At 39.7% G+C, this 27,500-nt stretch overlaps 3 protein-coding genes across 4 annotated transcripts in view; 2 read left to right on the top strand and 1 right to left on the bottom strand.

Annotated features, from left to right (window-relative positions):
* Positions 1–10,048, top strand: part of LOC137981136 (polycystin-1-like protein 2) — a 25,088-nt gene extending 15,040 nt beyond the window's left edge. Inside the window, exons 10-17 of the mRNA XM_068828481.1 lie at positions 193–342; positions 729–917; positions 990–1,214; positions 2,756–3,457; positions 4,123–4,359; positions 4,663–5,973; positions 7,368–7,536; positions 8,146–10,048. Of these exons, the coding sequence (XP_068684582.1) occupies positions 193–342; positions 729–917; positions 990–1,214; positions 2,756–3,457; positions 4,123–4,359; positions 4,663–5,973; positions 7,368–7,536; positions 8,146–9,590 (4,428 nt within the window). The 3' untranslated portion in view covers positions 9,591–10,048. The remainder of the gene's footprint in view (positions 1–192; positions 343–728; positions 918–989; positions 1,215–2,755; positions 3,458–4,122; positions 4,360–4,662; positions 5,974–7,367; positions 7,537–8,145) is intronic.
* A 2,167-nt stretch (positions 10,049–12,215) lies between these two features.
* LOC137979113 (uncharacterized) lies at positions 12,216–22,424 on the top strand. Of its 2 annotated transcripts, XM_068826299.1 has the most exons (8): positions 12,216–12,310; positions 13,214–13,331; positions 16,249–16,369; positions 16,944–17,222; positions 18,506–18,645; positions 19,019–19,127; positions 21,085–21,381; positions 21,853–22,424. In XM_068826299.1, exons 2-8 carry the CDS (start codon positions 13,262–13,264, stop codon positions 22,079–22,081), a joined length of 1,245 nt encoding a protein of 414 aa, XP_068682400.1. In that variant the 5' UTR covers positions 12,216–12,310; positions 13,214–13,261; the 3' UTR covers positions 22,082–22,424. The 2 variants fall into 2 exon arrangements, with proteins under 2 accessions (XP_068682400.1, XP_068682399.1); XM_068826298.1 differs by lacking the exon at positions 12,216–12,310 and having other exon boundaries at positions 13,057–13,331.
* LOC137979112 (uncharacterized) overlaps positions 22,145–27,500 on the bottom strand; it is a 9,360-nt gene continuing 4,004 nt past the window's right edge. Inside the window, exons 2-7 of the mRNA XM_068826297.1 lie at positions 27,270–27,405; positions 26,201–26,470; positions 25,556–25,686; positions 23,604–23,721; positions 23,067–23,360; positions 22,145–22,584 (exon numbers count right to left, since the gene is read on the bottom strand). Of these exons, the coding sequence (XP_068682398.1) occupies positions 22,356–22,584; positions 23,067–23,360; positions 23,604–23,721; positions 25,556–25,686; positions 26,201–26,470; positions 27,270–27,405 (1,178 nt within the window). The 3' untranslated portion in view covers positions 22,145–22,355. The remainder of the gene's footprint in view (positions 22,585–23,066; positions 23,361–23,603; positions 23,722–25,555; positions 25,687–26,200; positions 26,471–27,269; positions 27,406–27,500) is intronic.

Here is a 27,500-nt window from a genome sequence, read left to right as displayed (position 1 = left end):
GGAATAGTAATCCGAAATATGGCATGTCTTCTGAATGGCATGGTTGGATAACTTGCCACCAAACATGTCAATGTACAGTTACAACAAAACGGTAGTTTACCCGTCTGTATCGTACGTCCCTTAACATACTGTTAATTTTACCTCGTTATCAATCCTTCTATGAGTCTAGTACTTTTACCTTTCTTGCTATAGATCTCAATCACCATTACTGAAAGGTTCTCAGCCATACAGCCTGAAAGTCTGCAGATGTTCAACGTAATTTTGGCGGTAATTGAAGAAGCAGGTGTAAAAGCGGGAGATTTGGAAGAAGGAGGTGGGGAAGGAGAAGAGACAGAGGCTGCGGTAAATTAATGTTTTATTTCTTAAATTAACTCAGGAAGGGGAACCAGTTCCCCCTCCATTAACTATGGTCTGAATTATTATCGTTTGTACCGAATGATCGCACTACTTAATGATACAGTCTGCCTATAATCTTCATACTGAACTCACTCTTCAATCCTTTTTAAACCAAAGGCTGTTCACTCCTCCACCCGTCGGTCCATCCGCCCGTTCGCTCGTTTTTCCTTCAATCAATAGTTTAGCATTTATGTATCCAATTCGTTTAGTCATTCATCATGTTTGTCATCAATTAAATTAATGAAGTGGTGGTAATTCTAGTGAGAAAATAATTTAAAACAAAATATTTAAAGTGGGTATTCACGTCAATTATTTGCCATTTAATGTTTTAGGATTTAGCATTGAAAATGACAGAAAGTGCCACAAAAGTTCTTGTAAATGCCTTAAATGATCCAGAAGAACCTTTAAGCCCTGAGATTGAGGAAGGCGCTGTTGGTGTCTCAGGAGTTTTGGAAAATGTACTTAAATATAGCGTAAGCCAAGAGATCGGATCACCACAAGGGAGTTCCTCATCTTCAAAGGTACGTACATTTAAACAGGTCACTTTGATTACTTCACATTTGCATGAGACATCCCTTCTGCTTTTACTTTAGGCAATTGTTGAAAAGGCTGACCAAACCTTAAACAACCTGACTGATGCATTTTTTGGTCGTTTGGTATCATCTGAAAGTATGGTGATTAAGACCAATGACCTAGCAGTAGTTCTCAAGAAAGTATCTTCGGAAGATGTAAAGGGACTCAGTATGGAGCAAAATCTCTCCAAATTTGAACTACCAGACAGCCTTCCAATCATGGGAGATGGTGACGTCGATGCAAAGGTGACAAAAGAGCCATTTTGACTAGTCTGACCGAATAATAATCAATTACCAGATATTAAGAAAATTCATTCATTGCTTTCTAGCTTTGTATAAACTTGAATTTCGTTGGCTAAATTGTCTATCAACAAATGAAACGTCTGAAATGAAGTAACTATCCCCTCACAAGAGAGAAGACATAATCAATCATGATGTTAAAGAATCCTAAAAAAAGTCAGGGCCTCAGTGATATTTAAATTTGTGACGTCCACCATACCGTTTCTCTTTGATGTAAGTTCGGGTGCATGCGTTGCTGGGAAAGAAACCTATTTCCTTTCATTAATTTAACACATTTATACAACACGGCTGCGCCATCTAAAATTGGAAAAAAAAAGGGAAAATGAAACGACATCCGAAGATAGTACATTCCATAATTTTACAAATCTAAGGAAAATTAAAGAGCGCTCAGTTGACATTATGCTCAAAGTAAGAAGATAAAAGGAAAAAAAAGCAAGAGGTTAAAAAAATAAGGTCCACTTCTGGAAAAAATTTGTTAATTCACTACTGGCACAAATCCCATAATACACCTCTTTTATCCCCCAAAAATTTGCATAGGCATTATTCTTGACTTCTCTCTGGACATTTTCTTGTCCCAGGAGAAATTGCACACAATTGTTATGCAAACGTTTTGGGGACTAATAGAGGTATATTATGGGATTGTGCAAGTAGTGAATGTATTTCTCAACTCTAGCGATTGGAAGTCTTCTTTAATACGACAAGACTTTCATCAAGCCTCAAAAGATAACTCCGGAAACAAAGATAAACTATATACCCCCACTCATTCAAAAAAACGCAATACATTGTAATCATAATACAATAGTCTACTACTCCTGGTCCTTGAACCACCAATTTTCCCAAAGGGTTTTTCAGGGGCCTATCGTCCCTGTGTTTTAATGACACTAAGTTCGAAACTAAGTCAGATCGCAAGGAGGCAGTTTTGTTGCAGGAAATTCCAAGGTTCATCAACGTCACGGTTTGCCTCTCGCTTTTACAGAGGGAGCAAAGGTCGTTGTTGTCTTTCATGCAAAGTCGATTTAAGCTCGCTTGAGTATATGTAATGTTTTGTGTAATTTTGCACATTGAGTCTAAACATTGATTGTGGTGTTGTGATCTGTTGGTCATTTGGCTATTTCGGGGTGTTTGGGTTTTCTTGCCCCAAATATTTTGCGTTTGAGCTCGAAAGCAAAAAACGTACAGTACGAAAACGGAAGATCAACGTATGTATGATAAACAATAAAACCATTTCGTAAGTGTCCCATATTAATTAAATGGATGATAATGTTTAAATAGGCCATTTCCGAGTTCGTGTCTGCCTCCTCTTCAAAGCGAGTCTAAGGGCGAAATTCTTCTTACGAACATTAGTTTTCATTCATATGTAAACTAGAACTAATTACCATCACAAAAACTTCGCACTTAGATTCGCTTTGAAGAGGGGACAAGCATTAACTCGGAAATGGCCTATTGCATTCGCATCATTTAAAAATTTATTATTCCTGTGACCGCAGATGACAGCTGTCAATTTCAATCCTTATACATGGCACGAGAGCAGTCAAGCGATACAATCAAATGTTGCCAGTCTTGAACTGAAAACTGGCTCTTCGAAGATCAATGTGTCAGAGCTTCATGAAGACATTGTTATAGTCATTCCGATATCTAAAACACCCTACAACAGCAAAAACAGTAACATGTTGGAACATCGTTTCATGAAGCCAAGCAAAATGTCTGTCCACTATTATTACGTGGAACTTGCGAGCGTCCCTGTGAATATTGAGACAAGTGTCCAGGAGGAAAACGTGAACATCGAGCTATTTGTCAAATTTGGTTCCCGACCGACTGTGGATGACTTTGATCACAATTTCACGATGACCTTTAGATACGTATGTGACATCAATAAAAGTGGAGCATCCTGCTCTTTCGAAAAAAGATCCGTTACAGTAATTCCTAAAACACCTGGCCGACTGTACGTTGGAATAATAGGAAGCAAAAATAATACCACGCACGTAAGGAAGAAGAGATCTTGTTTTGGTAACCGTCGCCAAAAGCGAGCATGTGTTGGCTTTAAGGATCCACCGTCCAAAGGAATAACAAAAAACGTTATCCCACATTATGACCCATTTACCGATGTTAATTACACCATGACTATAACTCAGTCCAGTTGCATGTATTGGTCTGCAGATATGGACAAGTGGACCTCCAACGGCTGCAAGGTAGTTTTATTAATTCATAGCCTTGGACGAGAAGTATTGGGGCGACGAGAAGTATTGGATAACTGTGAGTTTTGACTTCCAAAAGGGTTTCTATTCCTCCAAAATTACATTTGGTAAGCTGGCTATACAGAGCTGCGCAGTGTTCAAGAGAGTAAGGGGAGTCTATTCATTGCGTCTTTTTTAAACAATAAGATTTGTCAGATTGAGGTCTAAGACCAAGGATAAGAATCTCCTCCTTTTCCCCCTACATATTTTTATAATGATGATAATGATAATGACGGTAATGGTGATAATAAAAATGATTGTTGAAGACTCCCTATACAGCTTAAATTCTCACTTTTTGCTTTACGTGATTCATGAAAGGTTATATAATATTGACATCAAAATATAGAGAACCGTCGACAAGAAAACGGAAGAGCAATCCAAAAATACGACTTGAAAAAAGATAAAACACCAAAAACATACGTGCAGCAGTCTGCGTTGATAGAAAACTAATTGCAATAAACTTGCCCGCGATCAACTACATATACGAGCTTATGCGAAAACTTGAAAAAACGAGTGAAATGGATTAAAAATGCAATTCACGAGCTTCCACAACTGTACAAACCCCGGAGAAAGTCCAGAATTCATGGCTACAATTTTGATAATGATGACTTTATTTGTAGGTTGACCCGAAGTCAAATTCCACCCATTTAACTTGTCGTTGCAATCACTTGACGTCTTTTGGAGGAAGTTTCATTCAGACGCCAAACCCAATCGACTTCGAAAAAGTTTTTGCTGAATTTGAAAACCTATCTGAAAGTGGAAACATTTCCGTATTGGTGACTATATGTTGTGCGTTTTGTCTTTACTTCGTTGTGGTCGTCTGTGCCAGGAGAGCAGATCGATGGGATGAAGCAAAGGTCAGTTAGTCATAACTGGTTCTGATTGAATTCACCGTCTTTTATCAGTGATATTCAACAGGACAGACATTGTTATTGAAGCGGCAGTTTCATTTTATTTAGCCTTGCTCTGATGGCCAGAAAGAAATAATTGACGTATATTACTTTGGCTGTCAGGTAGGACCCACTTGAACATGTTGTCCCTAAAGCAACAAAAATGCCGCGACAATGCCCCCCTTTAGCATGCCAGTTGCTCATCTTTTTCCATGACATTCATTGTTTATTTATTCCAGATGTTTATCATTCATTGTCTATTTATTCCAGATGTGTCCTCCGAAATACATCACCATCACTGAAGGCGGAAGTTATTTCTATGACATGGTCATTGCCACTGGTGTTTGGAGAAACTCAGGGACAACGGCTAATGTAACAATCAGTATTAAAGGCGAAGGTGGAGACCTTAACCATGTACCACTTTCCACAACAGAAGAATCGTCTTTCAGGTTTTCCCGAGGAAGTATCGCTGGGTTTGCTCTGGTAACAAATAAATCTCTCGGACAATTAAAAGAAATAACTCTGGAACATGATAATGGGGGAAAGAATCCATCGTGGTTCGTGGAAACGGTTACAATCAGAGACAGACAGACAGGAGATCTGTGGACATTTCCAGTGAGTCGATGGCTTGCAGTTGAAAAGGACAATGGTGAGATAGAAGTTACGGTTAACAGCAAATGTGTACTTACCTTTTCAAATGCGGTTCGTACACGTTTTGGAAGGGAAATTGCAGACAGTCACTTGTGGATGTCTGTGTTTGGTAAAGCAAGCAGCAGCTCGTTCACCCGTGTTCAAAGAGCGTCATGTTGTCTATCCGTGTTTTTTAGCGCCATGATTGCCAATGCTATGTTCTATAACACTGGTGAAGAATCGGAGAAAGGAATACGGGTCGGACCGTTTGAGTTAACTCCTAGACAGATAGTTATTGGAATACAAAGTGGGCTGATAGTGGCACCTGTTAACATTATAATAGTTTTCTTCTTTAAGTCCAGTAAACCAAAAAGCAAGAAATGGAACAACTATGTGGAAACTGATCCCGTTCAGCAATTGGTTGACCAGATGAAAGATCATGGATGTAAAGTACCTCACTTTTGTGTATACTTCGCTTGGTTTTTTTGCTTCATAACAACGATAACTGCAGCTGGGTTCACGTTGTTTTACAGCATGGCGTGGGGCAACGATGTCTCCGAAAAATGGCTCTCTTCCATATTAATATCAAATGGTCAGGATATTCTTGTTATTCAGCCTACGAAGGTCATGCTAGTCGTTATTGTGGTGTCCTCACTTTTAACATGGACCAATCGCAAGCGGTCTCCCAAAGCAGAGAAGGAGAGACCTGATTTATGCGAGGATGAAATAGACCTTTTAATTGAGACCCCGAAAGAGAGGCTTAAGCGATTGCGATTACAGACGGCGCGTGAAAGGACAAAGAAAGAAGTCCAGCTGGCACACATTGTGAAAGAAATAATTATCCACCTAGCATACATGTTTTTCCTAGCCGTTGTTTGTTACGGAAACAATAACAGCCATCGCCTTCTAATGACTGAAACACTGCTCAAGCCATTTTCAAACTTTCATAAGGTAAGGAAGAACATGCCTTTAAAAGGCCAGTTAAAGTGCCTATAACCCCAAAAAAATTTTTTCGCCTAATTAAATCTTCTCATTGAGTTGGGAGAAATGTCGCAAAAATTTTTGAATTTGGTTAAAACCGTGATTTTTTATACTTTTTTAAAGATCTGAAAAATAGCGCATTTTAAAAACACGACCGAGCCACAGAGTCATTGAAAAGAGTCTGGGTACAACGTTATTCGTGACGTCATTCCAGGCCATTGATCGCTTCCTTGGCAAGAACTACGTTCGTTTCGCTCTTGAAGGCTTTTGAAAGTCAAGAAGCGGGACAATGCCAGATAAATGCGTTACTTTCGGTTGTAATAACCAACCAAGTAAGACAGAAGGTATATCGCTCCATCCTATACCTTTTGAAGGGGCGGATGAACCCGAGAAACGAAAACGACGAAAAAAGTGGGTAGATTTCGTAAAATCTAAGCGTGCTCATTGGGAGCCCACGAAGTACTCGGCTGTGTGCTCAAGCTTCTTTTCAAGTTCTTCCTCCGTTTTTCTTTCTTCTTCATATTGAGCCAGCCATTCTTCGTCTGCCATCGGCTCATTCGCATAGGCATCTCCTGATTCATCATCTGAGGTTTTGTGTTCGCTCGAGTTTGATGAACCCTCGACCTCTAAGTCGTACTCGACCTCCGTTTCTGGGGCTTCCAAGTCCGAGCCAGAGACATAGCTAGCATCGCTGGACGACATTATGAGTACGTTTGAATATTCGAAATTTTGTTGACTCAACTAAAAGTTCTTTTGACGAAAGACCAATCGAAACAACTGGAGAGCCACTGAATCGACGCTTGCAATGGCCTGGAATGACGTCACTAGTCCCATTCTCCTGTATGCTCGGTCGTGTTCTTGACAAAGCCAACTTTAAAAATTCATAAAAAATTCGGGTTTCAACCGAATTGAAAAATTTTTGCGGCATTTCTCCCAACTCAATAAGAAGATTTAATTAGGCGAAAAAATTTTTTGGGGGTTATAGGCACTTTAAGGCGGATTAAGAAAGGCTTTAAGAAGGAACAGTAGACGCTTTAAGTTTGGGTGAGTTCGACTAATGGTGAAGCATATTGTTGGTCGAAATTCTTTGCAGGTTTCTAGTCAAAGTGGTCCCATTCATAATGAAGTGTTTGGGATGTTGGTTTGCCTCCTTGGGTCTGTTATGGAAAAGCGAGACTTTCTTTGATGGGCAATCAATTAAAATTCGCAAATTAATTGGTATTTTTCCTCCATACACTGAACTTTTCTTGTTGTTTCTACAAGTTTAACAGGCAATGTAAGCACCATTTCAGCAACGTGTCGCTTTTAACAAATGTTCGTTTGAAGTATGAGAATGATAACGTTAAGTCAGGTTCTTATTTCAGGTAACAAATGGACACAAATTGCTGGAATGGATGAGACAGGAATTCCTTCCGAACCTTTATCATCAGCCATGGTATAATGGACTTGTAGAGAATGAAAGAGCCTATGTTGAAAACAAGATGTCTGTATTGATCGGGATGCCATGGATGAGACAACTAAGGATAAGAAGTTGTAAGTTTGAGACGTATTTATTATAAATACCCAATCAAGGCTTCGTAGCAGCACGAAGTAGGATATTGCTTTGATTAACCACACCATGTTTTTGAAGTTCATTTTTTAATGAAGACAACAAATGTTTCGGATGAGACATCATCCATAGTCAGTTATAAAGTGAGAAATAACATGAAAACATGCAATAAATAGTAGAACAAAGTAAGATATTAACCAGAACAATTAAGTATGAAGGCGCTAACCAAAAAAAGAGTAAAACTATTTAAGCTTAAAGAAAGGAGACTTAGTAGTATGTTTGACCAGGGAATTTAAAGACGGTTGCTCCCAAAGGATATGCATGGCTTCCTAGATTTTCAATTGGAAGCTGGTGGAAGCAGAATCGATAATTTTGCACATCCTTTGGGAGCAGCCGTGTTAATTTATTCAATCTAGAAACACCGAAAAAACGTTTCGTTTTCATTTACTTGAAAACTAAAACTAATTGTACATTTCTAAAGACGAATAAAAACGTTTTTTTCCTACCTTCGCAATTTTAACAATTTTGCAAAGCTGCATCTTGCCATGTGTAGCATTTGGAAAATGTAATTTTACTTGTTAATTACATTTTAGGTCCCTGTCAATCCCTACCACGCTTTATCGCGAACTGCTACTATGACTACTCCAGTGATAAAGAAGACAAGACACCATTGAGTCTCCCAGGGTGGAATCCCCTTCCTAACAATACTTCATGGTCTAGCGCTTTCAAATTGTGTCCAAAGCCCTGGAGGTACCAAAATGCAGATGAAATTAACACTTATCCAATTGAGGGCAGGTACAATTCATACGAAGGTGGTGGGTATGTTGCCAGCATGGGTTATGACGAAGAAACTGCTCTGGAAGTTCTATTGGAAACTCTTGGTCATGGATGGATTGATCGTCAAACACGAGCTATCATATTAGAATTCACTGTTTTTAATATCAATACAAATCTTCTAAGCATTGCTACTTACTTTTACGAGGTGCAGGCCACAGGTGTTGCTTCTACCGCCACAAGAGTCAACACGCTTGAGTTCTACAGTACAGATTCAGGTGCTGTCATGTTCTATTATATTTGCCAGTTTCTTTTTATGGCGATGGTGCTCTATCGCTTGATTATGGTGTTAATTCACCTTTACAAACTGCGTCTAGAATTTTTTAAGTTCGTTTGGAACGTGGTCGAATTCTTAATGATAGTGTTCTCCTTACTGGCGGTAGCGTTTTACATGATCAGATCCAAGAGCGTGTTAAAGACCATCCAATCAATCCAGAGCAATCCATATGAGATATTACACTTCCATGAAGCTCTCGGTTGGACAATTTGGGAAAACGTCGCAGTATCAATGGCTATTTTCATGGTAACAGTCAAGCTTTTAAACTTGATCCGATTTGACCCTTTCGTTATTTTTCTGTTCTCTTCTTTCCGACAGTCAGTAGGGTACCAACTGTCCCATTTCTTTATCTTTCTGATAATGTTCAATGCTTTCGTCGTATCAGGAAAGCAGTTTTTTGGGCATACGTCTCTTGACTATTCAAGTTACATGCACGCAGTTGTCCACCAGTTTGAATACCTCTTAGGTAGAGCTGTCCCATTGGATGATTTGCGACGCGAGAACCCGTTTCTTGGACCGGTGTTTGCTTTTGCATTCAATATAGCAATGACATTATTGATTTTAAATTTGTTGATTTCCGTTCTGAACGAGTCGTACACAGCTGCAAAAACGCAAGCCGAGGAAAGTGCTGAAGAATTAAAGATGGCAAGGTTTATTGGTGAACGTTTATCTGCGGCTTTTGGAAACGTGCAAAGGAAAACTGATTTCAGGTTGTACTGCGACGAGTCAGCGTTTGGAATTATGTGTTACTTCGAAGCAGAGCCTTTTTGCGTATATTCTGAAAGTTTGGTACAAGGCACTGAAGAAAGGATGGAAGTGCTTGATAAAAGAATCGCTGCCCTTGCTCGAAAAACCCAGTGGTTGGAGGCTGATTACGAGCCAGAGGATAAAGACTTTGAAAGTCTATTTCTAAGTTTTGGAAAATGAGTTTGCATGAATGTTATTTAACTCCAACTCTTAAAAGTGTACTAGCGTGAACTCACTTAAAAACGTTCTCAAGTCCCGCGCGTCTACGTCCGGTCCTTAGGAGACAGGAATTTTGGGGGGCTTTACAGTTTTCGCTTTTTGATTTTCTACCAGTTAGAAATCTGCTTGTGAAAAGAAAAGATTACTACGGTGCTTTATATACGGATAATTATGTATTTCTGGTGCAACTTTGTTGAGGGACGGATAAAAGCCGAGAACATTATTATTATGTTATTAAAATAGGTTTAGTTCTGCTTTCAAAGAGTGGAATGAAACTTTCAATGAGTGTATTACGAGTCTGCACGTCAAACTAGCAGAGGTATTCTTCCTGCTTCATTAGAGCATGTGTTTGCATTCTCAAACTCCTCACACAACGACGATGGAACCTAACTAAACTCCCAGCAAAATTAATTACAGCGCAAGGAATGCTTCATCCGTATAACCACTAGAAAATGACACATTCGTCTGCAGAAGTGGAAGATGGTCATCCCCTGGGATTGTTTCCAAAGGAAGACTACGTTTCTTGAAAGCTTCGGAGAATCACAAGAACAAGGACTTGAGACAAAAGTACAGAGCTTTGTAAAGACTGATAGTGGTCTCTACAATGCAAATAAAAATTACAGTAATTACAAAGTGAGGTAAACGTAAACGTAATCTCAAAAAAGGTTAGATCTAGTATCAGTTCCTCCCCCCTGCTGAAGTTGAATGCGCCTGTTCCAACAGGCAGTACATAAGGGTGTGGTTTAGGTGCAACAACCGATAAACGAATTTTACACATTTGAAGTGCGGTTATCTAATCCTACGTCAAAGTGATTAAAAAAACTCCAGGCTTGAACGGGTCTCGAACCCAGGACCGTGCAGTTGCTTATCTCAGCTAACAAGCCATCTGGGAGCTGGTAGATAGTTTTAAAATCTGACCAGAAGCAAGAGTTTCTGAAGTGAAAGCGTCGCCCCACCTTTTAATTTGTGAACGGATTGCTTTTCGTATGTGTTAGTAATAACTGCATGCCTTTGTGTTCTGTTGCAAAGAATTGTAACTTGTTACATTTGTTGCGCAAAAAGAGTATAGCAGCACACTATCCTGGGGCTAATACGGCCCGAGCTAGTCTCGGTTTCAAGTAGCATGAAGCGACTGAAAGTATTGCTAGCCCCCATTAAAAAAAATACCGCTCCTTGTTGCGTGTTTTCTTACGTGACAATTAGTCACTCTTGTTATTTCTGTAAACCGACTATGTGCTCTCTGAAAGTCACGATAGTTCATTTATTTTTTTATTCATTCATAAAAAAATAAACAAACTATCGTGACTTTCAGATAGCACATAGTCGGTATACAGAAATAACAAGAGTGACTAATTGTAACACGCACATGGGTTCTTGAATGTCATAAGGCGCAGTCGTATCCGTAGTACGGTGGCCCACAACTGTCACATCAAAACCAAATGCTCACAGCAAATTCAAATCACTCACAACAAATTAAACTGACTCACAGCAAATTACAATTCACTCACAGCAAATTCAAATCATCCACAGCAAATTACAAATCACCCCCAGCAAATTCAAATCACCCACAGCAAATTCAAATCACCCACAGCAAATTACAAATCACTTACAGCAAATTCAAATCACCCACAGCAAATAGATATGATCAACCACGCTAAGCGTCTTCAGTCACCTCCAGCCAGCGGTGCAAGACGTCAAATAATGTGTCATACATGAAAAACCTAAAAAAACTCGGCAGGCGTTGGACAGAGCAAAATTTATTAAGTTTCAGTCCTAGGGGTCAATGGGTTAAGTTACTAGCTTTTCTTCTACCTCAACGAACGAGAACCATGTTTTGTTCCAATTACTGCTCCAGCTGTGGACAAGGTAAGTTTTCCCTTGCCATTTGGATACCGTATTTCCTTAAAAGTCAATTTCAAATGGCTAGGGAAAACTTACCTTGTCCACAGCTGGAGCAGTAATTAGAACGATCAGCAACGGTAGCCTTACAGTGGAAACAAAACATGGTTCTCGTTCGTTGAGGTAGAAGAAAAAGCTAGTAACTTAACCCATTGGCCCCTAAGAGTGAAACTTAATAAAATTTGCTCTGTCCAACGCCTGCGGAGTATTTTAGGTGTGAATGGGTTATTTTACAATGACTGCAAAATTCTCACGCGCTCATTGGCCAATTTTTATTTTCAGTAACCGGACAGACACATAAATTTATAATTTATGTGAAATTGACGCGATATTGGTGGCGTCAGCTTGAAGAAAATTGATGTTTCTCGCATTTTTGTCTCACGTTCTTCTGGTGTTTTGACTTAATTTTGATCCCTCTGCCTTTTTGTTATTGTAAAAAACAAATTGATGTCAGTTTTTCATGCATCTGTCCTATTATTAACAATGAATTTCGTCATAACATTGTCAAAGTAGTCTGGGGATCCACTCGGCTATCGCCTCGTGGATCCACAGCTACTTTGACAATGTTATGACGAAATTCATCATCAATAACAGGACAGACGCATGAAACACTGACAAAAACAAAAACAATGTCGCCATTAATAGTGCAGGTGCGGAAACTTCGCAGGTAGCGGCTTCATGTATGACACATTATTTGACGTCTTGCACCGCTGGCTGGAGGCGACTGAAGACGCCTAGCGTGGTCGATCATTTTGAATTTGCTGTAATGATTCGAATTTGATGTGAGTGATTTGTAATTTAATGTGGGTGATTTGAATTTGCTGTGAGTGATTTGTAATTTGCTGTGAGTGATTTGTAATTTGCTGTGAGTTATTTGAAAATGTTGTGAGAGATTTGAATTTGTTGCGAGTGATTTGATTTTGCTGTGAGCATTTGGTTTTGATGTGACAATTGTGGGCCACCGTAGCGTATCAGAAGCCTGTTATATGTAACTGAACTTTGAGTAAAATTCAGGGTTTTGCTTTAGAGATCGAAACCTCGGATGTTAAGTACATACTAGGCAGGTCAGGAGAATAGTAAATCAATGAAAAGGAATAAACTTTAAATTTGAATAAGAAGTAGCCATAGTTGGGTGCACATGTTGAAACCGAGCCAGAATAAATCAACGTCATTATTGTGTTACAAAAGGCAAGCCGAGCTAATTTATTCCAAAACTGAGTTGTAGATTTGAGTATCTCTGAAAGCAGAGACAACATACAAAAGAAAATTCAGAATACAAGTGCCCTTTCAAGGGTCAAAACAATCGAAGACATACCAATGAGAAAACCATGCGTAACGTGCCTTTTGTTTGTAATCTTCCTAGGACAAAGTATTCTATAGGTGGTTTGAAACAAATCTCTAGAGACACAGTTGACAATGCAGAAATGTTCAATTGCTGGTGGACGAACAAAAGGAGCCAATGAGAGATCTTTTGTTTTCGTCGGCCAACATGGCGGCGATGACGTAACGTGAAAACAACCTATTATTTACTGTTTTCGGCATCATTAATCTCAAGCCCACCAAGATATTTCCATTTATTAACAGAAGGACCATATTTGCGTATCTTTTCTTTTGTTGAAGGAAGCGTTCGAAGATAGAAGTGGACACCTTTTGTTTGTTTTGCCTTGTACTTTCTCTCTCGACAGAATTGGTGTTTGAATACTGTCTGACGTTTCGAGAGAGGTTTTAACACAATGTACCTTATGCTACTCTACAATATGGAGAAAATACAGAAAGCCTTGTTTTTTGTGATATTGTCAGCAGGTGAGTTTATCAGTGAGTAACTAAAAAAATAATTTTGTTCGCAATGTCATTTTTCTTGGAGGGTTTTAAGTCAGTTGATGTTCAAGCAAGTCCCTGGATCCTAAACGTACGATACACCGCCATAAGTAATCCATTTCTACATATACACCTCATTGCAATGATCGTCATAAATAATGAAGTTCCCGGTGCTGTGGCTGTCCTCAGTGAGTATATTGGTGGGTGGATGGATGGGTATAGTAGGTCCGTATCAGCTAAATAGCTGCCAAAACTTCAACCTGCTCAAACGCACCGGTGGCTCAGTTGGTTGAGCACCGGGCTGTCACGCGGGAGGTCGTGAGTTCAACTCCGGCCGGACCAACACTCAGGGTCTTTAAATAACCGAGGAGAAAGTGCTGCCTTTGTAATTACATCTGCAAATGGTTAGACTCTCTAGTCTTCTCGGATAAGGACGATAATCCGGAGGTCCCGTCTCATAACCCTTCAATGTTCATAATCCTGTGGGACGTAAAAGAACCCACACACTTGTCGCAAAGAGTAGGGCATGTAGTTCCCGGTGTTGTGATCTGTCTTCTGTGGTGTATCATGGTTGGGAGGGTAAATGCTCGGAGATATTAGCTACACCAAGCTACTCTAAAATCCGAGGGTAAAGAAAGATATATGATATGACATGAACAAATAACAACAAACAAACTCACTCCAAGCGTCAAGCTAAAATCCGGGCAAAGACATACCATCCGAAAAGAGTTTCTCGTAAACAAATTTGTAAACCACCATGAGATTACATCGTTGCGCAAATATGAATTCGACAAATAAAAAACATGTTCAAAATGTAAATACTATAAAACCACTATCATATATTGTAAACACTAACATTGAACAGCAGCTTTCTTCTGTTAATATGCGACAAGGTGCACTGCAATGTGGCCGTAACATTTTGCGCACTGATGCATTTGCGCAAAAGAAAACATTTGATTTCAGCCTCTACTTCTAAAAAGGAAAATCACTGGAAAAACTCAGTGATCAAGCAGGCCAACTGCACGCAGGATGCTGTTCCCGCCTGTGTTTGAGTCATTTACTTTGAGAAGACTCACTTTTCTTTGGATGCTTGTTAAGTGGACCATAAAATTCTTCTGGGGCCATTGCACTCTACAGATCCATAGAAAATAATGAAAAATTGCTTTCGTGTCCGTTTTCCAGTTGCTTACGCATGGTCAACTATGATCCCTAAAAGATGACTGGGACAACTAAGGCACGATACATGTCTAAAATATAACGGATTAAACGAAGAGTTTACACGCGGAGAGTCAATCCTTCGAAGATTCCGTTAAATTCAAGGTAAGGTAATGTTGCAATTACCGTGTACTTGGTATAAAAAGACTGTCGTATCTTTCTGGAACGAAAGAGAATTCGGTTAAAATATATTGGGACCCCGTTTCAATATATGGCGATGTTTTCTGTTTACAAATATTGATTTCATTTGATATTTGAAATTTTCAAAAGCAGGAAGAAAAAATACATCCTTTCCTCGGATAATAAATCTTTGGCTGCTGTACTTCAAGGTCGGTACTTGCATTGTATCTAAGCTGTACTAAGATGTTGTTCATTGTACTTATAGTCAATAAAATCTTTATCTCGGAATCTCGATTGTACCTCGTTCTCCCAGCCAGTGGGATGTTTTGTTTACTGATTCTTGTTTCCCAAATTCTTAGGAAATAATTAAGAGCCTGAAGGCTCTTCCTGCGTAATTGAACAAAACAGGGATAACATATTTAACAATGAACGTTTAATTTTAGTGACGGTTTAATGTCGTTAGTCAAGTTATCTTTAGTCCATTCGTGGTATTGTCCAGTGTCAGTGGTTCGTTGAATATCATGCAAACGTTTTTTCGCTTTGAAACGTGATCAGAAACATTACAAGTAGCCCCATTTCCTACTTGAAAGTACAGGTAAGAGACCCTTTAGAATTATGATAAGGATACGTTGGAATTGTAAAACTCTATTCGCCGACTGTCCCTTGACATGGTGTAACAATTGCTATGAAGTCGCCTGGCGTGATGCCTCAGTATGTAATATTGATAAAGATATTCTTCATACTTAGCGACATAAAGGACCTTAGCAAGGACGACGTCCACGAAGAGTAGAACATCAAAGTAAAATACTTGTTACTGAGATAATTTTCCGACTATTACACCTCCTTTCGCATCTGCAATGTGTGCAAAACGTCCTGGAATTAAATTGGAAATTAACGGCATTTCTCAGGAAGAGAGAAAGGTGAAAACTGTCGTCATGCGCTCACGTCGTCCTCATAACTTGAAATTTGCTCATTTGACGTTGTTTTTAAGATGACGTCAAAGAAATTTACCAAAATGTAAAACAGAGAAATCAATATTTTATTTCGTCAACCGTCGAAGAGGCGATGACACTCCCAGTTACCAGAGAACCAATCATTGTCGTTTGCTTAGGGTCCTTATTAGTTCTACCAACTTCACCAGCCCCAACCAGAGAGAACCAAAGATCCTGGGTTCGAGGTTCGCCGCTGACACGTTCTCAATAGCCAGAGGTTTGGGTTGATCGAGCATGAAATGGAGGCTAATGCTAGAGAATCTTTTCAAATGCAAACTATTTCCCCACCATCACCCTTCACTTCATGCTAGATCCAGTCTAACCGTGAGAATATGAAACTGGCTCATTTCCATCACAACTACAATCAACTCAAATATTGGTTTACTAAAACAAAATCAAAACCGTTTGAATCTCAAATTTATTCTTTTTCCGGGGGATCATATAAGATATCGTATCGCACCACAGAGCCGCCATTTCTGCATTTCTTTACTCCCAAAGAAACGTCATTCAAAAGGAGGATCTCACGGACATAACGGTTTCACCAAATAACAAGAAAACTTTAATCTCTTTATCAGTGCTACTTGACAAGGGACAAACTATGATTGGAAATTGCAACCTGGCTGCATTCTCCCAAGGAGGAATGAAATGTCAGAGGAATATGATGATGGCCATGAAGTACAACAACACGAATTGCAGGTCGGCATTGCTTGTTATAGTTGATTGTGATATCCATACGTTTATGAGAGAGGGTAGAGGATTGCTGCGAGGTATTGGAGAATTCGATTTATTTATTTTTTTAATCCACTTTTGCAAAAGACTGCTATTTGCTCCTGTCCTCGAGTTATATTCCAAACTGGGCTTCACCATCTTTGGTTTCTAGGGATGGTTTCAGGCCACAAGCCATTGGTAGGCTACAAACGAAACCTCAGGATATGTGCACTCTTTCTGCAAGGGGTGGCCCTTCAGGTCAATAAACTTCACTAGGAGGAACGTCATTGCTCTTATTGCTAACCCTAACCCTAAACCCATAGATAATACTAGGAAACTAGGGTTTGGTTAGATCTCACTAGATAGGCTAGATATGGGTAAACAGCTCAACGTGTCAGAGACAAGACATGACTTCAACAGGTACCTTAACCCTGAGAATAATATCACCGCTGTCTTTTCGTTGTTCGTTAAACTGCAAACATAAAGCGCTTCTTTGGCGAAAAATACTAACTGTATGGAAGTTTTTTAACCTTTATTATTATTATTATTATTTTGTGAGCAGCACTGCCTATAGTCAAGAAACTGCCTGCTTGAACGCTCATGTTGACAGCTGTGTGCAGGGCAATTACTTAAATATATTCCGAGACAGTATATCGAAGCTTCTTCTGTTGCTTGTGTACCACTGTGGAGACTTGGGATATCAGGTGTCAGACATCAATTCACTCTTACTAGAATCTAGCGACGTTCAGTGCAATGCAAATGAACTTACTAACATAGTCACCTGCTGGGATGATTTCCGCGTCACTTTTCAAGCAAACAGAAGTGATCCAGCTTTATGCAGGTATACAAATTGTATTGCCGATTGCCGAGAGGGTGGGAGGACACAACAGCGGCACAGCTGCCACTTCAGTTTCCCATTTTGGTTGCTTCGTTCTCCAGTTCTCAGAACATGCATTTCGTTAATTTTAGCGGAAAGCCGATCGGATTCTCTTGATTCAACCATACAATCCAAAACAAAACAAAATAAAAGCCAACCATAATCCATTGGCTAATTTAAACAATCAATTGAGGAACGGCACATAAGCCCGGTGCCATACACTTGCTGACGATAATTAAAAGTCAAACGTTCGGTAATCGAACTCCACCGAACTCCAATCGCTCGATTAAGTTTGATAATCGAACTCACCCAAATTTTTTGCCAGTCGAACTGGTGTAACATCAAAAGTCAACCTTTCATTGCTTGCGTCATGCAGCAGCTTCTGCAAACGCCACTTGCAGTTCTAAAAGAAATTTACTTTGAGGTTATGAGAACACTTTTAGCGCTAGTAATAACTATTTTGTACATACTGTACACTGTTGCGTGCGTTAAGATCTAGTTGCAGTGGTAGTTTTTTAAATTATCGAAACGATATTTTAGCGTCGGCGGTTTACAGTGCAACGCGCCTTACCGTGGCCACCCAACAAACTTTGACATTTGACAATTACGTGTAAATACGTTAACTCAACAACCCATGCAACGGTGTTCAACTAACAACTGTACGAATTTTGCAAGGAGGCGTGACTGACAATCAAATTGGCGGACAATTTGTAAAAAACTTTGTTAGGTGGCCACGGTAAGGCGCGTCGGACTGTAAAAGTATCGCTTATCAATTTTTGTATGTCGTTTTGTTTTCCTGTCAACCAAAATCGAACTATTCGCGTCGATTTAATTCGAAAAGTTCCAGTTCGATTATGTTTGATTACCAAACCAATCGAAAATCAGTCGAGGGATTGAATTGGCCATTTCCGAGTTCAAGCCTGCCTCCTCTTCAAAGCGAGTCTAAGTGCAAAGGTTTTGTGGTGGTAATTAGTTCTACTTTACAAATGAATGAAAACTAATTTTCATAACAAAAACTTCGCACTTAGACTCGCTTTGAAGATGAGGCAGGCCAGAATTCGGAAATGGCCAATTAGATTCATTTTTGGTTCGATTGACTGCGCCGGGGCCACGGCGAGCTACAGTACACAGAGGGATCAATTACAGAGGTGAAAAACAGAAACCTTACCCAGTCGTCCTTGGTCACCGATTAACCGATAACAGCTAGGCAAAAAGAAGTCAACAGTACGTTTTCTCTTTAATGACAGGAAATATGCAGAAGGAAAACAGAATTGCACCGACCTTGCACGACAAGCCTGCAGTGGAATCTGCGACTTCATTGCGAAAGACGAATACAATCCTTTCTGCGCTGATCACACGGACCCTCCTGACACCTCGGAGTTGTATGGTAATTCACGCACACTTATGGGTATATTACAGTACATATGTGTTAAAAAAAAGGAAAATAAAGAACCAAAGAATCTGATAATTTGGATCAAATGAATAATATGGCTTAAGTTTCTACTCCGACTTCAAACGGGTTTGCTTTGGATCCAAGCTGTTAGGTATATTAGAACGATCCACCTCAAATTGCACGCCTATAACACTGATAATACAGGGGGGTCCTTACCAGATCTTACCGTCTCAGGAGAGAAAATGCTCTTTAGAAAAATATAAATGACAGCCACTTAAATTCAAGTATTATATGGAAATGAAATACTAGCACTGAACACAAAATTAGGTGAGTCTACTTTGAATCTTATCAGGCTGATTTCTTTCAGACTGTATCGTAACTCTCGGCTGTCCAATACAAGTTGTTTTCGGAGAGGCAAAGAAATGCGACTTGGAAACTTACCTCACAGACTTTGCAAAATACTCCATGGACTGCAGGTGACAACAGGAAACATCAAAAATTAAACTAGATCCTGCATTATTGACGTTGCCATTGAAGGGAAAGTACGGTCTAGAAAAAGTTTCTCTAAATTACGAGAACTTTTCCCCAGGAATTCGAAAATAATTGCCGTTTTGTCCAGTTCCCTGTGAAAATGTGACAAGAGCACTTTGAAGTTGCCCCTTTCGTGACTTGGGGAGCGCCATCTTGGATATGACGTAGCAATAGTCAACAAACGTGGTCGATCGACCTTACTAAATTCTTCGTTCCGTGATCACTTTCTCAATGTTGTGTGACCTTTCTGCTTCGAAAAATTCAAATCTAAGATGAACTATGGTAAATGGTCTTGTGGTTCAATAGGTAGTAGGCCATATAGGCCATAAGTGCGTCAGAAACTCAAGTCACTAAATATCTCTAGATTTTCTAGTCCATCAAACTAGGCGGCGAAAATCAGTCAGGGCAAATGTAAACAAGACAAAAACCTTGAACATGTGACAAAGAAATATTCGACAAGCGTACTTTTTTCACTTTCTTCCTTCAGCAAGAGCCGTCTTCGATGCTTCAGCAAACGTATTTGTTTGCTTTCACACGGGGAAGCGTTTAATTTAGAATAAGCCGACGAAACTTTCAGATGTTGCTCAATACATGTAGCAAGGCTTTTTCACAACAACAATTACCGCTGTTTGGGTGTACGCTTTCGATGGGCATGAAACTAGACAAATGTCTAGACTTGAGAACACATATAAAAATTAAAAAAAACCGAAGCTTACACCGGAAAATTAAAATTTAAAGAAGAGTTGGCCGGTGAAAATAAAACGGCTCAAACGTGAAAACCTGACTGCTATATTGTCTGTTCGTGTCTGTCATTTTACCAAGCGGGATCTTCAGGTATATGAAGATTGGTCTTGGTGATATTCGCTTCATACGGAAATATCAGTCAACTAGTCCAAAATATCATTATATTGGAGCGAGAAAACTGAATCAAGCCATATACAGACGACTTTCACTGTTATGTGCTAATAAACGTAACTTGAAATGTAGTTAAATTTTGTTCGCAGTATAGAAACTACTGAAACGATTTACTCTTACCATTTGATGGAAATATATAAATCGATCGTTTGTTTTGAAGTTGTAAGAGGGATCTCGTAAAAAGCCACGGTAGACATATTAAACTTGATTTCCAGGCATTTATTTCACAGCAATGAGTACGGGATAGCACTGCAAGCTCTCTTTCGCTTTGTAAAACTCCTGCTTACAACTCACATAAAAAACCCTGTTTAACGACCACGAGGTAAATCTGCATGTTCAGAGGTGGAGCCAATATCAATAAAGTTTAGCCTCTGGATTAAGATTCAAGTCTACAAAGCACATGCTCTCCTCGCCTGTGTTTTCTTCTTGACATCAAGTACATTTAGTCATTCGGAGAAATCCTTGACTATTGCTAGGTCATAGCCTCATTTGCATACACAAAAACAAAGACGGCGGATTTCAATTTAAATTTGCCTATTTTTGAAGCGTTATTGTTGGATATTTAAACACATTTAGTCCAAATGAGTGGTCAAGTATGACAATACAGGTAAAGAATTTTCGATTCGGATAAACTTTTTCTAGACCGTATACTTTCCCTTTAAGGAAACTTGCAATTGCAGTTTTATCAATCTGCCAAAGATTCATTCTGCTTTTTATAATTAAATGGAATCTTAAGGTTATCCTGCGTGATAATAAAGTCAATGATCGTCTTTCTCGTCATCATCACAATCATCATCATGGTCGTCGTCGTCATCTCATCATCATCATTATCACTATCGTTATCTTTATCATGACAGAATGATCTTAACGAAGTGAAGAACGGAACGTCTTTCTTACTATTAATTTAAACTTATCCTGTCCCTATTCATTAATAACTTAATAAACTTCGTTTCAGCCATAATTATTTTAAACTTTCCTCTTGCACAGCACAGAACACAACAAGTTCATGGATTGTTTAAGAAAAAACTTAATGAACAAATGCCCTGCCATACAAAAGAGTGGCCTGGTTTCCCAAGACGTACTAAGGGCTCTTGATTCGATTCCATCGACCAAACGTCTCTTCTGTGGTTCAGTGTTAGCACTAAACGCGGATTCGCTTCACAGAAGTGTAAAGGAACTCGCCAACTGTAGACCTGAGTATTTTACAAGCGCCGAAAAGTGCGCTGAGCCTTTCAGAAAGACGTACTCCGAGGCGTCCACGAAGAAATCTCCAGACGTTTGTAGGTTAGTACAACATATCTACTGTCTCTCTTCCGTCTTCCCAAAATGGCCTCCACCCTGGTCTACCATTATCCCGCGTGTTCACTCCAGTTCTTGACACCTTAAAATGATTTTATATTTCAAGGAAAGTACTGATACTTTCCGTCACAGATTTTTATGACGATCAAGAAAGTAATCGGTGTAAGTGTATGAATGCTTGAAATTGTGACTGTCACCACTGGACGGCAAAGGAAAATGCTGGAAGAAGGCTTTGTTCGAGCCTGTTAAAACGGACTAAATGACTTGAAATAAATAATTGGAGGACATTCTCAATAGACAATCATGCACCACCCAAATTAAACTCTAGTGAGTCGATCTTCAGCCCGAACCTTAAGCATATCCAGTTGGAGTACCAGATTTTTATTTCCATTTAAATAACGGCAAGTGTCATTATTGTCTTAAGAACTTGAATAATAGATGTACGTTCGTTTGCAGCGCATTTTCACTGGCCAAACGCTGTCTGAACAAAGCCATACAAGACAACTGCGCTTTCAACGAAGCCACCGTGAGTGCAGCTATGTTTGATAACGAGAATCCCTTCTGTGAGGGTGGGAAAGACCCACAAACAGCTGGAGCCAACAGCAGAAACGCAAAGGCAGCAACAGTGCTTCCAATTATTTTCAGCATTGCACTGTCATTTAATGTTCAAATAAGTCAGGTATAATCACTCTTGCCATTCCACTCTGAACCCGTTTATTGGCCACCTTTTCTCCACATTGCAACTAGACAGAATTTCTTTCTTTATTTTATTACTTTTCACACGTAGAAAAAGCAAAATAAATCATTTCTCCTTCTACATTTTGTCAAAAATGATAACTAAATCACACAGTTTTTTACTTGCTTATATTATTGACGGTTCGACTGTTATGTAACGAGGACGGCATCCGTAGTTAGATAAGGTGAAATACATTTCTCTTTATTCTGCAATTTATCCACTTTTAAGTTGCATGTGTTAAGGAGACAAGCCAAAAAAGGGGAAAATAAAGGAGAGCACATATTGATACAGACTCTACACCGTTGATTTTCTGGATTCCCTCTGGGTCACCGCCATTTTCATGTTCACAGAAAGAGCTGTAGTAACCATGTATCATGCTGGTAACGCCCTTCTCAAACTTGCAGTAAGATTTCTGGGCAGTATTGGAACAGTTTACAGCCATTTGGAAATTTCTGACCAAAGAAAAAAAGAAAGAAAATAAAGGAAGACACTCGTTAGGAGAATGATCATACGTCAACGTAGCCAGAAGTTAATTCGCTTGAGAACAGCTACTATAGTTGCACAAGAGCAGTTTCGCTTGATAACAGTTACTATAGTTGCAAAAGAAGCGATCGTTAACCAAACTTGATCACCAAATAATCTTCGCACTCGAATTTCAAAGTAGTCCAAAAATGATGCTGTCTTAGAGATTCGACCGCTTACTGTTCATTAGTTGAGTGACAATACAGTGCACGCTGAATGCAGGTGCTAGACGCCTTTCCTAACGATCTCAGCAATAAGCCTGCTATTCTAATTGTTATACTGACAAATTCCGAGTTTACTATAAACTCTTTGTTCAAGTCGAGTCCCGATAATTACCATTACCGATGTTTTGCTCTTGGGCTCACTTTAAAAACGAGGCTAAAGTCAATCTCTGGCATCGGTTTGCAATCACCTGCATAGCTGATCCTTTGTGGCGTTTTCTGAGAGTCTGTAGGCTTCTCTTAAAGGTAACGCACATTTCTCCATCTCGGGCATGAACTCCGCACTGCATGGGATAAGCGGTCTCACTTTGAAGTCTATGTCGATAGCGCGAACACTCACTTTCGAACAGAAAAACCTTCGACCTCGTAGAAGTGATGTGACGGTCATTAATACATCATCCTTGAGCCGTTGGATACGAGCGTAGTCTGGGTAGAGCACAGATATCTTTGTATTGAGGCACTGTTTCAAAGCCAGGCCAGCAGTCCTTTCGTTTGCAAAAATGAAAAGCATGTTAGTGCTACACAACAAATAACAAGCGATTCCCTTATCTGAAACTGTTTAATCCATTTTCAAGTTAGACATCGTTACGTAACCGTAAAACCAGTAAATAGAAAAGGAGGTGCAAATAGCGGTTTCTTTGCCTTTTAAACATTTCTGTTCCTTTCCGATGGCAATATTTTTCCGGCTAAAATATCTTCCTAAACACTGTAATAAGCGCTATACGTACCTACAGTTAGGCTTTGTATTGCCCATGAAGGAGGTCACAAACGTCTTCTCACAGTCTAATGCCATCTTGTAAATTCTCGAGGCATTGTAGGAGACATGCATTAAGAGATCTCGGCATGCTGTCAATATTAACGAGAACAGATGAAAAAAAAAAAAAAGAAATAGAAAGTGGATCGAGAAGCAAGAAATGATCTATGCACTACAGATATCATAGTGTCAAAAGCGAATCAGCTAAATCTCAACTTTTGATATACAACGAATTGCCTCTGCAGGGATTTGCAAAATCCCGAGGAGGCATCATTGTAGCTTGCGAGTATATAAAGGTACAGTGATATAGTATTACATATCTGGTTTACCAGAATAAAAAAAGATTTGCCAGAACCAGGCGCGCACGGAATAAATAGGTAATGATGACGTATTCACACCAAATACTTGCCAGTAAGTCTTGAATTGTGATGACGTTGAGCGGAAAAGGGTCGAGAGCGTGGTACGTGGGAACGTAACGTCACAATCTAGGATGTATCGGTAATCGGAAATCTTCATTTAAGGGGTTCAACATTATTGTTGAGAATATCTTGCGATCTGTCACGAAGTGTCATGCACACGTCATGCCGTGCAGTCACTCAGTTCTCCAACCCACGTTGAAACGCTTGCGAATTGCACTTAACTAAAGTTCCTTTCCTTTCCTTTCCTTTTCCTTTTTCCTTTCCTTAACGACAAAATATCTCGTCCCTGATAAAGTATGATAATGTAACTGTAATAAGAAGCATTAAGTAAGAACAAATTCCGATGGATGTCGACGATAACGAATGCTTTAAAGAAGGAAAACCACACCGACGGAGAAATTGAGGCTTTATATCATACGAAACCTCCGTGTCTGCGCGCGGTGCATCTTGGTAGACAGAGAGTCTTTAATCCTATAACTGCGATGATATAATCCAGATCAAGGACACCTAAATAAAGCATTGACATTAAACCGTGCAAAATCAGTGGTTATTCACGTTACTCACGACTACAGAAACTTCATCCCTTGCAGTATGTTACATTTTAAAAAACAATGCCTACATTGCGGTAAAAAGACTAAAAAACTTCATCCCTTGCACTACGTTACATTTTACAAAAAGGTGGCCACATTGCGGTAAAAATTGACCTTGTGTTTCCTTTAGTTTCTGTTTCGACTGGTACAACATAGTGTCCGCCAAGATCAAATCGTCTACTGACAACGCCCCTTTCATATTCGGTACTGATTTGTTCTCTCCCCGCTTCAACATCAATTGGTCCGTTTGTAAACGGCCACTCCTCTACCTGGGCCCTGGACACATTGAATTATGCGTACAGATATACTTAACAGCGGGGGCAGCTGTAGTGTCAACTATTACTAGTTGATAATGATGTTGTATTCATCGTCAAATAAGATAACTTAACTCTTCATATTTTTTGCCGGACGACAACGACAACTTCTTTGCAGCTTAAGTTACTAAGATGCGCAAATAAATCGTTGTTGTTCTTGTTGGAAACTCCCGCTTTTAACGACACGCACGACGGACTAACCAAAGTAGGAGCTCAGCTCGATCGTCGTCAATGGAAAAGTACGAGCAGCAACTGAAATACCTTACCCACATCTGCAGGATGGAAAATGATCAGCTACAAAAGCAGCTTTTGTTTAACACTAACGTATCCAAATGGACGAGGTTTGAAAACCTACTGAGCTTAGATGCCCAGTAGTTGAGAAGGACCATGATGCGAAATCAGACTTTATGCAACTGTTAGGAAGAACACTGACAGAAGCACCCCTGCAGAGAGTTGATAACTTGAGCGGCGGAAAATGACGATGATGAATACGCCCGGGTAAACGAAAGAATAGTGAAAAAAATGTAACCTCAAACAAATAGGTTAGGGTAAAGACAGGTTGGCCAACACAAAGAAACAAAAGAATGACTTTAAGTTTCATACCATTGACTTGTAGCAATGGGTCCGTTTTGTTTGGGCAAAATGGATTGTAAGCATCTCGTCTAACATGGTCGCAGATTTGGCAGTTTGCCTTAGATTTTTCCGTTATGCATTTCTTTGCAATGGCATATTCCCTGAAAAAGCAAGGATCCATTTACCGTACACTCCAATAGGTGTCGTTGCATCCGAACTCCATACTATCATACCATACTATCGTTATAAAGAAATCTGCAATGAGTATACTGGTCATGTGGCCGAAGACTTTTAAAATGGTAGTGTAGAAATGAAAGCCTGCCTGGCTGGTGTGAATCATGTGAGCGCGAACGTTGCACGCGGTCAGGCAACGAGCTTGCTTCAAAGGCGCAGGCTTGGACAAACTTCGTAGGAAATTTTGCAAGAACCCTTGCCATAGCGCTAGATAATGGTTTTAACTCTTCCCCGCTAATGACATACAAGAATTAGACGCCCTTGTATAAGAGCCTGAGAATTTTTGAGTGGGTCCGAGCGACTTGTTTTGAAGCCGTTTTGAGCGAGTGCATGAATCTTTAACGCTATTTGTATTTCTTTCTATTGCATCACCATGCTGCACAATTTTCTGCGAATGAATCATCATTACTCTAAGGATGTGCTATCTAAAACGACTCTAACCTGCACAACAACGGGTCAGTACGGTTGGTATCGAATCTTTCCCGGAAATAATGCCAACAAAACTCCGTGTCCAGAAAGGCTTCCGGTTGACATTTTATGGTCTGAAGGATCATTCCGTTTAAATCATCATGCTTGTACTTCAGGTCCCCACAGTGGTACAGCTGATGAAGAAGTAGTGCGGTGGCCTGATCGACAAAGGAGCGAAGGTCCCTTCCAAAGCATGCGTCAACATGATCTCTTAAACATTTTTTTTCGTACTTGTACTCCTTACTGTGGCAAAATCAAAAATCAACTTGCATTACTAGTATTCACGTGTAAAAAGACGTTCATTAGTACCGACCAATCGCTAAGGCGCCAGTCTACAGTGCGCGAGGCTCCTTTGCACTTTCGCATGGGGCGCCTGTTTCTCAAAAGCCCCAAAATCATTTCAGGCCCCAAAAACAGTTCATAAAACTATGATCTGCTGCTTCGGAAAGATTCATCTTTAAACATGTTTTCAAGACCAGTGAAAACAAAACAATTTCAAAATTTCATTATTAGAAATGTTTTCCTTTTGAAGGCACAAAGCGTTTATGTCACTCGAAAATACGCCCAAAAAAATTCGAAACTTTCGAGAAATGCCCCACTGATCCGAAACTGCACAGGTACAATAACTGTTGACACCTTCAAGATACGGCCAGAAAGAGCTTAATGTTAAATGCCACAGGAAGGGGGAGGGGAGGGTTGCTTTAGAATTTGCAAACGATTAGCGGTGTGGTAAGACAACGTTGATAAATTTTCATCGAAGGTCCATGAGCATCACGTTACATAATTACTTAAATTAAGTCTTTATTCATGTGACTTTTGACGACCAAAACACGACGCTAAAGAATTGGCCAAAACCAAACTGTTTTGAAACATTTTAGCTCTGGAGTACTTTTGACAAGCGTGTCATAAAAAGGGTTTCAGTTTTAGAAAACGAGGGAGATTTGTATGTCTCTGCTATATAGAGGATACGATCGGTATCTCAAACGTTGCAGGAGGTGGGGGATCGATATCGCTCCGAGAAATTTAAAACTGAAAAACCTACCTGCAGTTTGCGTTTGGGTTGGACTGTAAATTCGTGATCATCAGCCTTTGACACTTTTGACCGTACGATATGAAGTAAGTCAAATTACAGTGACCAATATCCTGTGTATATGCAACACTGAGTGGCATCAAAAAACCTAAAAAATAACCATGGAGATATAGAAAACTCTAAAATGTGGTCATTTCTTGGTCAACTCTACCATATTATGTGAAACATCACTTAAAGCTTTTC

This window comes from Montipora foliosa, chromosome 12 (assembly GCF_036669935.1).
Source record: "Montipora foliosa isolate CH-2021 chromosome 12, ASM3666993v2, whole genome shotgun sequence".
NCBI classification, from domain to species: domain Eukaryota; kingdom Metazoa; phylum Cnidaria; class Anthozoa; order Scleractinia; family Acroporidae; genus Montipora; species Montipora foliosa.
The sequence above is the reverse complement of the archived record's forward strand: the minus strand, read 5'-3'. Positions and strand labels throughout refer to the sequence as shown.